Here is a 14303-nt window from a genome sequence, read left to right on the forward strand (position 1 = left end):
TTTCTTAATATAACTGTAGCTGCCATATGGTTAACAGTAAATAGGAGGTGAGCCTCCAACTCCCAGTCCCATGCAGAATGCTGCATGCCATCTGTGTTTCACACTGGTTGTAGACAGATGGCTAAAGCACTCCTGTTTCAGGAGCCATCCCTTCTCAACAGTTAATCCTCTCCATCCCTAACAAAACTCCCTATTTGTGATTTAACAGTTTCTTTTCATTCATGATTTTAAACAAATAAGACCAGTCCGCAAATTACTTCCAAAGCTGAATGAAGAGTACAGTTATTCTATATGTAGTATTTCTGTTTGTCATTCCCAGAATCAGAAATGTTTTATTACTGAGCACAAACCCCAAACACAGGCAACTCTAAAAGTTTAGATTTGCCAAGAGGGTGACACTTGAGCAAAAGAAAAACACTGACACCATTTGTCAAAATGCAGAAGTACATGCATTTACAAACTGACTTTCTGAAGCTCGTGGGTGAAATCATTCTCTGATGTTACTCAATGGGATACTGTAACTACAGTCAGGACATAAAAAGAGCATATGGCTTTCATGGAACGCCATCTAAATTTCACTGCTTCTCATCTATCCCACTAATCCTCGCCTATAATGTTTATAGCCAAGTTAATTGAACTGGCACATTTCTATGGGTTTGGAGATCCCTTCTAAGAGGCTCTAAAACCATGTTCTTGCCAAAGCATGCACATTGCTAAAACCTCTACAGCATCTGAAAGAGGTGCAGCTGTTCTTCCAGTAACGGTTCATGAGTGACTGTATCAGGGAGTTATTTAGAAAAAAAAGGCAGCTCAGCACAGAACCTTAATTATATGATGTTCATATGACAAAGTGAACCAATAAAAGTAACTAACAATTCTAGATCAGGCTACCATTAGCAATTCAAATCCTACAAGTGTAAAAATCAAGGATATTTATTGAGATGAAGTGGCCTAAAGTCTTTGCCTGATTCAAAGTGGTCAGTCCTCTATTCCTCTAAGAAATATTGCACCTGTTAGTGGTATATTTATTTATATGATACATTTTTGTCTGTTTGGTGGTTTAATCTATAGCAAGTTTAGAACTAAATTAATACTGTATATCAAGTATAAAAAGGTTTGTGAAAACTTGAATCTTCAAAGTAAAAATTTGTAACTATAACTGTAGTGAAGTAAAAAGAACTGCATTTCCTACTCAAATGTAGTAAAGTGCAGAATAACAGAAAATAGAAATACTCAAGGAAAGTACTAACAGCACTGGTCATGTTTACCTAAAATGACCTAAGAGATTTCAAGACCTCCTATTCTGAAGTTTGGCCCACACACAGATTCTAAAAAAAACACAGCACATTATTTTGGGGACAGTAATTGTTTTTTTCATGGTCTGTGGTGAGTTACAGATTTATTGAGGAACAGTTGCTGTGGAATCATCCGTTGGTTTGCTTTGACAGTGAAAACAAAGGCATTCTTTAACTGATACAGCAGGTTTTGTTGTAACATTTCTAGTGTAGTACAGATGTAGTAAAGTGCCATCTGTTTTTGAAACATTTTTACAATGCAGTACTACATCTTTAGTCTGTTCAGTCAGGTTTAATGGTAGATATTAATACAAGATATAAATATAATATATAATATGTACTTTGTTAGCAGTGCCACAGGAACTTGAGGTTTACTAATAAATCCACAACTGAAACAAAGAAAACTTATGGGAAACTGCTCCATAAATATTTTACATCTTTTTTTACATTGTACATACGTTTTCCCTAATGTGTGGTCTCACATTGGTATATAAAAAAACACATGAAATTAAAATAACCTCAGTTTAAAATGTTTTGAGTGACTAATACTGAGAAGTGTGAACAGTTTTTTTGGATCCCTCTCCTTGAGAATCCCCCCTCTCATTCTCCATGTAGGCCTGCACCGACCTCCACAGTGCTTTGATGTTTCCTTCGCCAAAACCTGTCGCCCCTCTTCGCTCTATCAGCTCAAGGAAGAAGGTGTCCTCTGCAAAGATGGGCTTGGTGAACACCTGGAGGAGATATCTGGAAACAAGGAAAGGACACTTGATTGATCTTACGTGAGCCATCTCACATCTGAGCTTATTCTCTACTCTCCTGGCTTTCATTGCTAGATTGAATTTCTCATGGAGGCTTTCTTTTGTCATTTCTTCTAAAAAGCTAAAACATGTCCTGAGGTTTTCTGTCCATATCCAAGGTTCAATAGGTACCTGCTACTGTACTGGACAGTAAAATTTGAACACCCTGTCATTTTTGCTTTGCTAGCATTCAACAACTAGGGCTCCCACAAGGCTTTGACTGTGATTCTGTGGCTATGACTTGTAGAATATGTTGTTTTTTAATGCTGACCAAAAAAGTGTTTCTGAGGTGCTCAAATTTTATTATCCAGAACAGTGAGGAAATGACTGAAAACCCCAATTTACATGCTTTATCTCTGCATGAGCCTCTTAAAGAAAAAACAAAAACATTGTTGGGTGCAAGATGATTTTACGGCTCTTTATTGCCTCTCACCTTCTCTTTTCCCCGGATGCTTTCTGTGATAAGGGATCCTGGTGCCAGTCCGCGTCCAGGAGAATGCCATGCTGCGCCAGCATCTGGGGGTTGTGTCCTGTCTCCTCTATTTCCTGCTGTTTTCCCACCTGTCACAGCACACAGCATAGGTGAAAAATGTTAGTAAACACGGTAGAAGACAATATGTTTGCAAATATGACCTCTATGTGTTGTATATCAGTATCTAATATAATAATCAGCCACAGAAAAAGAATGTTAATCTACTGTTATACCGAGTCAGTGACTGTAAAGTTTTCTATTGGACTTTGAGGAAGCGAAGCTGAGAGCTGTTAAAGACTATTTAACAATCTACTTATAAATAAATATCTTTTTCAACTTGCTGAATAAAACATGGGTTATGTCTTTCAGTAGTCAAGTCATTACTGGTCTGAAAGATTCAGTCAAACCTCAGTATAGTAGGCAGGAGGAGGGGAGAAAAACTGCACACCAGCTCCAGCCATTGCATGCGCAGTAGACACAATGTTTTTTGTGTACAGCCCAATGTGCTGGATCCCCGGGGACCTGTGCTGCTCCAAGAAGGTGTCGACCTGGTTCCTGCCTAAAATTAGAGCAGGCCCGCAAATACAGAGGAGATGTAAGATCGTAAATTATGTCAGAAATTAAATACTTTGAAAGATGCTGCTGTTACCTTGTTCAGGCAGCGATTCTGCAATGACAAACTTGCAGTCAGGCTCTTTCTTGTCCACAGAGGGGAGAACAACACCTGCTTTGCTGCATTTCCAGTACTCCATGGCAGTAAGACGTAGTCCAATGCCCTCCTGGTTTACCACAAAACCTTCGTCCACGTCTTCTTTGCTACTCAGAAGAACAAACAGTGATCTTTGTTACTGACATCAAGTTGAGCAAAATAGAGTATGGCTGTAAATTTCTCTAAATGCTCATAGTTTCTCACCTATCAATGAAAAACCTCTGAAAACCAAAGAGCTGCTCATACCACCTCATGACCTGGTGCGTTGTTTTCCTGGGACAGGCATAAGTTATGTGATCAAAGTGTGTGATTGGACAAGATATGTCCCCTTCTTCCAAGCTGCTGTGCTTTTCAACAACATCAAACCCAGGCAAGAATATCCCCTTATATTTTGTCTTGTCAATCAGTGTGTGGCACACATTCCCCACGATAGATTTAACCACCGAATAGGTGACAAAACCACCCTCGTCCTGAACTGTGGTGGGAGGCACCAGGAAGTTGCAGCCCAGATGGCGAAGAGCCTTGAATGACCTTTCCACATCCTCCACCTCGAAACACACGTTGCTTACAGTATCCACCGAGTAATGCGGGCTGACATCGTACAAACATTTCGCAGAATTATCCTGGTTGTATTTCCCCGCGTTGACCCGGTGCGGATCGGGTGAATGGTTGCCAGTGATGCCCAGTAACTCCTCATTCAGTCTCACACTATTCTGGTTCGGTCTCTCATTCACGACGAAAACCGCCGCTCCTTTCCTGAAAGCCAGCTGCCTGGACCTGTCGGTTAGTCTGGTGGCAAATAAATTAAACTTGAATTTGGAGACAAGGTCGTTGGCGATTTTCTCCGTGTTAGAAACGTGCAGCGAAATGTGGTGTAACCGGCTCAAGTAAGCTGCCATGTTTTAGATGTGACGTTTTGACAGGGGGCGTGTCCAAAAGTCTAAAAGACGTATAATATACACACTTTTGACTGTCCTCAAATTATTATTTTTTTTTAAAGTCACAGTGATACCCGTACGATATTCATTTAATAGATGTCATTATGCATATATGTATATTTTGTGTTCCTGGTAAAATGGTAGAATACCAACATTTTAAAATGAATTAATTAAAGGCGATTCATAACCGACCCAGATATTTTTTTTTTTAAGACAATCATGAATTGCGTACCCCTGTACACGAAATCTCGCAGCGGTATTTCATTTTAATGTATACAAAATAATTTCAAATCAGTTACGGCTTAGTCTCGCAGTACTGTCTTTCGTCCAATCGCATTGAGCGCTGAGCCAGATGATTGGTGACGAAAGCAGGCTAGCGTTTATTTTGGCTCTGCTACTCATTTGTCTCACTGTCGCCGCCATTAAACAACACGGAGGCAATGTAAACCATGGAGTGTCGCGGATTTATACCATGATTCGAGGAGTACAGAGGCTTTGCCAAGGTGTGGTTTATTCGGCAAGAGGTTAATGTGTCCATAAAGGTAAAAATGTGAGAGACCAGAGGGGTCGAAATAGCTCGGATTGGGAAAGGTTTGATAGAGCAGGAGGAGGAGGAGGGGGGACTGGACAAGAAGGGTTTGTTGTGGTTTTCAGCAGCACTTGAGAAACGAGCGCAGCCGCAAAACGGTAAGAGTTTGGCACATTTTCTACAAATACACTGGTTAATCAAACGTTTTATGGTTGTACGTTTTAGGAACTGTTCGCTAACTGTTTAAAAAGATAGACGCTAGCTATGTATGCTAGCTGGGTGGTTAGCTTGCCAGCTAGCAAGCTGGCAAGCTTGCTAGCTTTAAATACAGAAATCATGGCAGTCAAACATACCCACCCGTTCATGTGAATTAAAGCCAGGGTGTTAACCACACTCACGCTATGGTCGATAGTGAACAGTTGACAAGCAATTTTAGCCTTTCAGTCACACCACAGTCTCAGGCTGCCAATGTCATTGAAGATGCCCGAGCAGATGCAAGTTAGTTAACAAACTGCTGTAACACATACCTGAAACAGCTCCATGAAATCTACATAAATAATTTGACATTATGTATCTAAAACACAACACAAGTTAATCATATTGAACGTCGGGATGATTCCCAAAACTTTCGCTTATGACTCACATCTAACTCGATTTGTCACCACAGTTTGACCAACCAAAGCGATCCACAATGACGGAACAGAAGGTAAAGTGGGCCTGTGACTACTGTACCTATGAAAACTGGCCATCTGCAGTCAAGTGCACTATGTGCCGTGCACAGAGGTCGTCGGGTCCCATCATCACAGAGGAACCTTATAAGAACAGCCCTGATCTGGATCCCAGTGTAGAGTGGGACCCTCCCAGAACTGAGAGTGGTAGCAGCCTCCTCATTTGCCCTGACTCCAGTGCTAGGCCAAGGGTTAGATCAGCCAGCATGGCTGAGATTGCGAATAAGTGGTCCTGCCAGATGTGCACCTACCTGAACTGGCCCCGGGCAATCCGTTGTACGCAGTGCCTGTGTCAGCGCCCAAGGACCAGCAGCCCCACTGAGTCCCCCCAGACTTCAGGCTCCAACGCAGGCTGCCGTCCTGCACTCCACTCACCTGTGGACACCTGTGAGGAGTACAATGACAGAAACAGACTCAACACGCACCAGCAGCACTGGACATGTTCAGCTTGCACTTACCAGAACTGGCCCAAAAGTACAAAGTGTGTGGTGTGTGACCACCCCAAGCCCAACAACCAGGAAGCAATAGAGCTGGCAGAGTCTGCAGAACCGTCACCCTTGATCAATGAGCAGGACAGGGCTCGGTGGAGGGGCAGTTGCAGTGGGGGCCAGGGCCAAAGGAGGTCACCACCTATGCCCAAGAGGGAAGACAATGTTAAAATGGACTTCCAGAGGATAGAGCTCGCAGCTGCAGCTATGAGCAGCAAGGAGGAGCAAGAGGTCGACTTCAAGAAGCTAAAGCAGATTAGAAACAGAATGAGAAAAACAGACTGGCTGTTCCTCAATGCATGTGCTGGTGAGTTTTTATGTTATTGCATGTCACTCCTGCAAGGGCTGAAGTGATTATCTTTGCAAATGATAGACATTTTGGGGGGTTTGGATAGCTAGTTGCACAGAACAGGCAATTTAAATGCATCACCTTGGATCCTGAGAACCCGAGAACTTGCAACATAATTTTTTTCACATCTAGGTATTTTTAAGATTAAAATTTTTACCAAAATTGAATTACTCAGTAATGATAATGATAAATGGATCAGGCTTTAATTTTCACATTCTTTGCTTGTAGTTTGTCCCATGCATTTTACTGGGCTTGGGTTGTGTGTGAGTGTACTGTTGCCCTCATTTCCTTCTGTGGCTCACCTGAATAGTTGTACTGTTACAAAGAATCTATACTCATGTCCCATTTTTCCTCGTAAAAACATATCTATTGTCACACCAGTTTTTTCTTTCCTCCCATGATGTCATGCTGAGTAACGACAGAGCGAGTTGCTCCAGTCAGAGGCAGCACTGTGATTGTTTTTGTCCCAAAGGCCAAACATTTAGTTTCCGCTTAGTTCTATTTTATTGCAGAGCAGATGGTGCCTCACCCTACAAAGGCCAAGGTTGCAGAGTGGTGTGGTCCACTTGGTGTTTCAATAATGAATGACAACATGTCTCGTTGTTTAGATTCCAAATATTAGAGCACAGTAAGAATTTTGCAAAACATGGGCTTGGCAGGCTCTGCAAGAAGGGTTTAATTTCACAAGTGTGCATTCGTTCAGGTAGAAACTATCCACTGTAGTGAGATGATACTTGCAATCAACAAAGCATAAATGATGCTGATTGGCAGCAAAAATAAAGATGTGTAACTAAAGGGATAGTGGGAATTTGATCCAACTCATCATTGAACCCCTAGCTGCCCTTGCTGTGCCACTGAGAGAGTCTTTGAGAAAGTGAGAGGGTGTGAGTGCTTCCCAGCCGGTGGGGATGAATGGGCCGTCTGGGCAGCGCAATGAGACTGGAGCCCGCAGACCAGAGGCTCTCCTGGCTCACAGTCAACACACCCTGTAAACAGTGGTGCTTATGTGCTGAGGAGGGGCCCCGAGGAGGCAAAAATAGCCTTGACGAGACATGAACACCAGTCAACAAAAAAGGCAAAAAAAGCAGCACATGATCAGTGTCCCAGTGACCTTTGCACCGAGTGGTCTTTTCAGCTTGTTGTTGTGAAACAGAAAACATTACTTTTAGGTCACAATGGGACAGTTTTATTTCTCATGTATGTCCTACATGTACCTTTAGACATTTCCAGGTCTTTAACTTTTGAGTTAATTCTTTGTGCTGCTGTGCCTTTTTATTCACGCTATGTCAGCTGACTTGTTTTAGTTATGTTGCTTGTGCTGCAGTTGGGCTCTTCAAAGTGTTTGTCAATGGAGGAAGTGCCTGAGTCAAACAGCACAGTATGACCAAGCCAAGCACTTCCTCAGGTCTCACAACTTGATCTCACTTCGCTCTGCTGTTTCCCCACATTTCTCGTAGAATGTTTTTTCAGAGCTCTGCATTTGGGCCAAAATTGGACGATCTCGTTGATTCTGCTTTCCCACTAAAGGAAGCAGACTCTGTTTGTATAATATTGTTCTTTTGTTTTACTTAAAGACTGTAACTGGCGTGTCTTGACATTGCAGATAATGTTGGTTTGTGTAAACATATTATGCTTCTAGTTTGATTTTGCTTATGATGATGTTGTGTACAGTTTATGTGATTATCAAAAACATTGTGGAGGAGCTCTTTGCCTTCAGCCACTGTTGATAAGCTGAATTTTTATCTGATAGGCTAAAAACATGTCAGCAACTCATAACTACAAAAAATACCTAAAATGATTATATCAGTTTGTAGACTATGTGTATGCAAATATTAACTTTATCTTGAGCTGTAAAGTTTTTTTAGTGTCAATTATTAGACTGGTTCAAACAACTACAGAACGTTAATGTCTTTCCAGGTGGTCACTGTGTCTTACTACAGTGGTTTATTTTGGTCCTATCATGACTTTGTCGAAACCCTGACCAATGTTAGCTTGCAGTTTTTCACAACCTGCATAATGTGGCAAGGTGATTGGACAGAACCAGGGTCTCATGATGCATCTCAGTTTCAGAATTGGTTGCCATTGTTTTTTCTCTTGATGACGTTGCCCCTTTGTTATCCACTGGCCGCAATTTTTATTCTGGGACAGTATACAGGTCAACAGGAAATAGAGGAAGATAGCAAGTGGGGTATTACATACAACACAGGTACTCTGCTGGAATACTTTGGACATTGCCAATGGTATGCACTAGGGATGCACCAAATATTCGGCCACCGAAAAGTTTCGGCCGAAAATGGCCCAAAAGTAGGGGTGTGCCATCTAAGTCACCTCACGATTCGATTCGATTACGATTCACAGTGCTATGATTCGACGATTCACCGATTTCCCACATAGAATGTTTTTTTTTCTCACTCTGTAGTTATTTGTAAAATAATGCATATTTTTAAAATATCCATTCATTGACGTAAAACACGTTTATCTCTCTTTTCTTTTTTTATTAACTTTAGCAATTTCCCAGCTTTTAGAAAATATAAAACTTCTTCTAAACAAAATGTCTCCACACTGTCGCTTTTGTAGAACATGTAGTTCTAAATGTCTGTTTCATTTATTGATGATTAAAAACAATAATAATAATACTAAAAATATATATTGTGTGGCTGTTCTGACATGATTCTGATTTGATTATTTTATTATGAACATGTAAATTAAAAAAATATCTCTTAAAAAAGAAAAGGAAAAAAATAGGGAAAGGAAATTGACGATATTCCCACTTCTATTACAATCTGATATCTTGATTTACATGTCCAGAAAGTAATCCTTTTAAATCTTATTGTATGTGCACGAGTATGTATGAGCTAACCACATTCAAAACAGGTCATCATAGTCTTTACTTTCTTGTAAGGCGTTCAGCTCCATGGCAGTGGCTAGAATGCAGCTAGACAAATATTTATGGATCTGTGTTTGCAAAAGGAGACTTGGCATTCTTGGCATGTTCAAATCCAGGATCCCTCAAGGTAACAGTCCTCTGCCCTGCCAGAGAGAACATCCTCACATAAGGCAGCATGTTAAAATTAGCCGGCACTTCAGTGTTCACCGTGCTACCTAGCTGCCGCTCATTTCACTCATAACAGATGTCGAGGCTAGTTGGTCCAAAAGAGGGGGGGGGGATGCTAATCTGCACAGACTGTCCTCTGTCTGACACAGCTCTCTGATAGCTCTGCATTATAAGCTACACTGCTGTGTCTGTTCTGCTGTGTAGTAGCCTGACAGTGCGATAACTGTTCTCACACCGGGTTAGCTAGTGGCTGCATCTAGAGGTCATCTGAACTGTTGATTGACGTCAAGAGCTAGAGTGATCCGTTCACTCTGAATTCCTTTTACATTTAACGCGTCTCCTTTAGTTGAATTTGTTGCGTACATTCTCTCTGGATTTAAATATTAATTGGTTGTGACTAAGAACAGTATGATGAGTTAGCACAGTTTGATGGATATTTCTGCGCTTGCTTCACTGAACATGGCAAGTTGTCTGTTACATCTTGCTTCTATTAGAAGCAAGGGCATGGGGTTGGAGCTGCTCCAAAAGTTAGTCTAATCCATTTACCCAGCAGAGGCCTGTTTTAAAAGGATTCCCATGTCTTTCTACATTAATTTATTTGTTTTGCAGGTATGTTTTAACAGGAAACACTAGCATTTGGCGCCGTATTTTCGCACACACTCAGTTCACAGTTTGTTAGGGAATCCTAGTTAGAACAGCCCTGCAATAAAAACTACCTGCTTAAATGTGATATTTACAGAGGATTGATAGAATTTTTGGTCTATTCAGAGTTTGTCTTTGTAATCCTATTTGAATGCATGGCCTTATTCTGTGACACGTTTCTCTCTCATTGATCCAAATGGCGTGCCTAATAAACTGATAAGCCTTGTGATGGCAGCAGGGGTTTGTGTACAGGCTTGCAGTTAAGTTGTGACAGCTGTTGAGTATGAATAGTTTTTCTGAACAGCAACTGCTCCTCGTTCCTCAGACATAAATTGTAAACAATGTAGGTGTGTCACTTTCATCTGACTTCAATAGCCTGTTTACACGAATTCCCGGAAAAGCGACTGCACCTGAATTCTGAGGCCCTGATCCATTTTTATATTCCAGTGCCAACGTTTGTTTCCTATTTTCTGATCTTCCTTCCTCCTCCTACTTCCCTCTGCTGCAGGCGTCGTGGAAGGAGACCTGGCGGCAGTAGAAGCCTACAAGTCGTCTGGAGGTGACATTGCCCGGCAGCTCACAGCTGACGAGGTCCAGCTCCTCAGCCGGTCCTCAGCATTCGATGTGGGCTTTACTCTGGTGCATCTGGCTATTCGCTTCCAGAGGCAGGACATGTTAGCCATCCTGCTGACAGAGGTCAGCATGCTAATAGATTTTGTTTGTCTTCACTATGCAGCTTGAGTTAAAGCTATGCCACCAAGTTTTAGGAAGTGGCCCCAAAATGTTTATTGTTATGAGTTTATTTAACAGGTTCTCCGTTGACTGAGCCCTTTCTGCACACATATTATAGAATACACCAAGTAGCAGAATCAGTAGACGAGTCAGAAAGTAAACTTTCTTTTGATCCTTTTTCGAAGACTGTACCATCCTATAGAAAATAGCAGGTAACTACAAGTAATCTTGTGGTTTCCTTTATAGGAATGCATTGTAAAAAAAGTCTGACAATTAATTTGGTGATCTACGCAAGAGTTCTGTAATTTTCATGCTATTCTGGACTTTTGCTTGTCCACCACATCAGTCTATAATTGTTCTGCGCCAGACTAGACGATATATAGCAGATGCCTGTAATGCCTATAATTACAGTGGAAGTGCACTTTGAGGATTAGGTGGAGGATTAGCCTGGCTGCAGTCCTGTCACTGCTTCCTAATGGATGTGATGCTGCAGAGTTGATGTGGTTTGCAAGGAGGGCAAGCAACGATTAGGAGAGTCACAGAGGGCTGCACTGTGAGACAAGTCACCGAGGTTGGAAGAGAAAGACGGCCTCTTCACATTGTATGCCAGAACTTCATCCTTAATATATCAAGTACATACAATATTGCACTTTAATATAAATAGCAATAGTGGGTGATCATTTGATTTTATAGTTCATTGTCTTGATATTCCCCTATAATCTTGTCAAGAAACTGTTTTTATATGGAAACGTGGTGTTTCACATTTGTCATATAGAAACTCAATAAATCTGTGTTTATGTCTTTTAAGGTGAACCAGCAGGCAGCTAAGTGCATCCCCTCCATGGTGTGTCCTGAGCTGACGGAGCAGATCCGCAGGGAAATTGCAGCTTCACTACATCAACGCAAAGGAGACTTCACCTGTTACTTCCTCACTGACCTGGTCACCTTCACCCTACCTGCAGGTACCTGTGATTTCACGCTGATTCCAAGGATTTTCCCCTAAATAGTTCAAATGTGCAGCGTTTCAGTGCCAGATCTTGAGTGTTTTCCCCCTCACTGGAGAATTGGAAGAATGACGCCCAGCCTTGTTGTGCAGCATTGCTCAGAGAAACAGCAGCCCAGTGTCCTGTCCCTGTGGCGTAATGTCTTGACTGAAATGACGTGCACTTTGCTTTTCAGAACCACCAGTTGTACTGTGATTCAGAGCTCCCAGTGCCGCTGGGATGAAAGATTATGCAGGCTTCACTGATAGATATGACTTTTTTTTTTTTTGCGTTATGCCAAGTATTTCTTTGCAGACTGAATTTGGCCTGAGGCCAGCTGCAAGGCTCTCTCTCTTTTTCTCTCTCTCTCTCTCTCTGTTTCTGTGTCTCTCCCTTTTACACAAAGCCAATGCCATTCACTATTGAGCCAGAGAATAGCCACCAGTGTTCTGGCTTTGTGTGTGCACAGTTCAATACACACACAGAAACACAACATGCTGTACAGAGCTTGTGTTTACTGTGTGCCATTGACAAAATGTCAGCCAGTGAATGTAATTGCAAAGAACATCCCCTCTGTGTGTCATTACTGTAGCATTTCTCTTGCCCTTGGTGCGGTGTACCATCAGGTAATAATGAGCATGAAAACATAATATCTTTCCCATGTGTCTTTGCAGATATAGAGGACCTGCCGCCTGCTGTCCAAGAGAAGCTGTTTGATGAGGTGTTGGATCGAGACGTGCAGAAAGGTATCCAAGATTTGTTGATGTTCCTATCTGGTATCTGCATGTGTCCCAGACAGTTACCAGACATGATGGGTTTTGGATGCCTGTGATTCATGATCTGGTCGTGCTGTGGAAGGGACTTGTGTCTAAGGACCAGCATCTGTTCTTGTGCTCTTCTTTCTCCAGCCAACTCACCACCTCCTGCTTCATCTTCTGTCCCTTCTCTTATGAGGTTAATTGAGCTCAGTGGTTTCCCTCCCACACACTTAACCAATGACACACTCACAGGACTGTGTGTGAATGCTTGTGAATGCATATGTACCTTTCTGAGTTGTACTGAAGGTACCAGAGGAGTCTTGTGACCTATTTAAGACTCTATAAAGTGGATTACAGAGGAAAGGTGCCCTGGGTTTCTGGGTTTTGCACAGAAAGTAGCTGAGGAATCAGTAATGGTGTGCTTAATAATAATTCAGGAGGAGAGAAAAATGCTGAAAAGCGGGTTTTGTGACGCTCAATTTGTCTCCATAACAACTAGCTGCAGTAGTTGCATATCTTAAACTCAACAAAGCATCTACGCTCTCACGCTGAGTTTTTTTGTGAATAGGTTAAAGACTATCAGCTTTTCTGTGATTTTTTTTTTTAAATCCCCATTTTAAGTCTGATTGTTCTAAAACGATAAACCTAAGAAAGTATGTCCCTGTCTTCCTCAGAGAAGGTCCCCCAGTATGAACATAGATGGTGGAAGCTGCCCTCTTTGTATTGCTCTCACCCTTCATCAGTGCATTTTGTCTTGTTTGTCTTACTGTGTATAGAGTTGGAAGAGGAATCACCTGTTATCAACTGGTCTTTGGAGCTGGGCACTCGCCTGGACAGTCGTCTGTATGCCTTATGGAACCGCACGGCCGGAGACTGTCTGTTGGACTCTGTTCTGCAGGCCACCTGGGGCATCTACGACAAGGACTCTGTCCTCCGCAAGACCCTCCATGACAGCCTGCATGACTGCTCCCATTGGTGAGACACTCATTCCCAAAAAGAGTCCCAGTAGTCACTTAAATCCAGTCCTGCTGTCGGTTATGTAGTTACGATAGTTTGACTTGCAGGCTATAGAAGCATTTCCTCCTGATATTTACATAACTTCTCTCACACATTCAAATACAAGAGGTTCGATTACTTAGTGAACATAAGCGTTGAAAGAGATGTTTAACTTTGTTTAAATTTGCATTGCAGTAGGAATGTGAATGATTTTGATCAACATGCATGACTAGTTTTTCTTCTTAAAAAGAGTCTAATGTCAGTGTTTTAAATTCCTTCATATTCTTTTTTGTAGTTGATTTTAACATGAAATACATTTTAATGATATTCTAATATGCTAACACCATGCAACTTTTTTTTTAATCTAAAAAAAATCTATTGAGGGCCACTATAGAAGGATAAATAAATTGTTGTGTACTACTAATAGTACTATATAATCATGGTGACATTAGTCCAAGATTTGGTTGAATTGTGAAAATAATCTAATGTGTAACTATTTTTTAGGTTTTACACACGCTGGAAGGAGTGGGAGTCGTGGTACTCGCAGAGCTTCGGTTTGCATTTCTCCCTGAGAGAGGAGCAGTGGCAGGAGGACTGGGCGTTCATCCTGTCTTTGGCCAGCCAGGTAATTATGGGGTTCCTTCTGGTTTACTCACTTCCTTCCTCTTGCTCACTATCAATTGAAAGAAAGAAATGACTCAGTATGGTGTGGTCGGACTGTGAAGTGAGGGTGAGCTTCTCATAAATGTGTTATGAGGGGATAGAAGTTGTAAAATACAATATATAACATGATGTATTCTCACAGGCAAAGTTGCAGGTTTCATGGAGTTTT

General features: G+C 41.7%; 2 protein-coding genes across 2 annotated transcripts in view; one reads left to right on the plus strand and one right to left on the minus strand.

Annotated features, from left to right (window-relative positions):
* Positions 1-1360: 1360 nt before the first annotated feature.
* hpdl (4-hydroxyphenylpyruvate dioxygenase-like) lies at positions 1361-4172 on the minus strand. Its single transcript, XM_041067046.1, has 5 exons — positions 3478-4172; positions 3214-3380; positions 2972-3123; positions 2526-2653; positions 1361-2039 (listed from the first exon to the last, which is right to left on the minus strand). The coding sequence occupies exons 1-5, from the start codon at positions 4170-4172 to the stop codon at positions 1838-1840; spliced, it is 1344 nt and encodes a 447-aa protein (XP_040922980.1). The 3' UTR covers positions 1361-1837.
* A 461-nt stretch (positions 4173-4633) lies between these two features.
* zranb1a (zinc finger, RAN-binding domain containing 1a) overlaps positions 4634-14303 on the plus strand; it is a 45143-nt gene continuing 35473 nt past the window's right edge. Inside the window, exons 1-7 of the mRNA XM_041066824.1 lie at positions 4634-4898; positions 5408-6263; positions 10511-10698; positions 11543-11696; positions 12392-12463; positions 13252-13450; positions 13976-14096. Coding sequence (XP_040922758.1) covers positions 5432-6263; positions 10511-10698; positions 11543-11696; positions 12392-12463; positions 13252-13450; positions 13976-14096 — 1566 coding nt within the window. The 5' untranslated portion in view covers positions 4634-4898; positions 5408-5431. The remainder of the gene's footprint in view (positions 4899-5407; positions 6264-10510; positions 10699-11542; positions 11697-12391; positions 12464-13251; positions 13451-13975; positions 14097-14303) is intronic.

Source organism: Toxotes jaculatrix, chromosome 21, assembly GCF_017976425.1.
Source record: "Toxotes jaculatrix isolate fToxJac2 chromosome 21, fToxJac2.pri, whole genome shotgun sequence".
Classification (NCBI taxonomy): Eukaryota; Metazoa; Chordata; class Actinopteri; family Toxotidae; genus Toxotes; species Toxotes jaculatrix.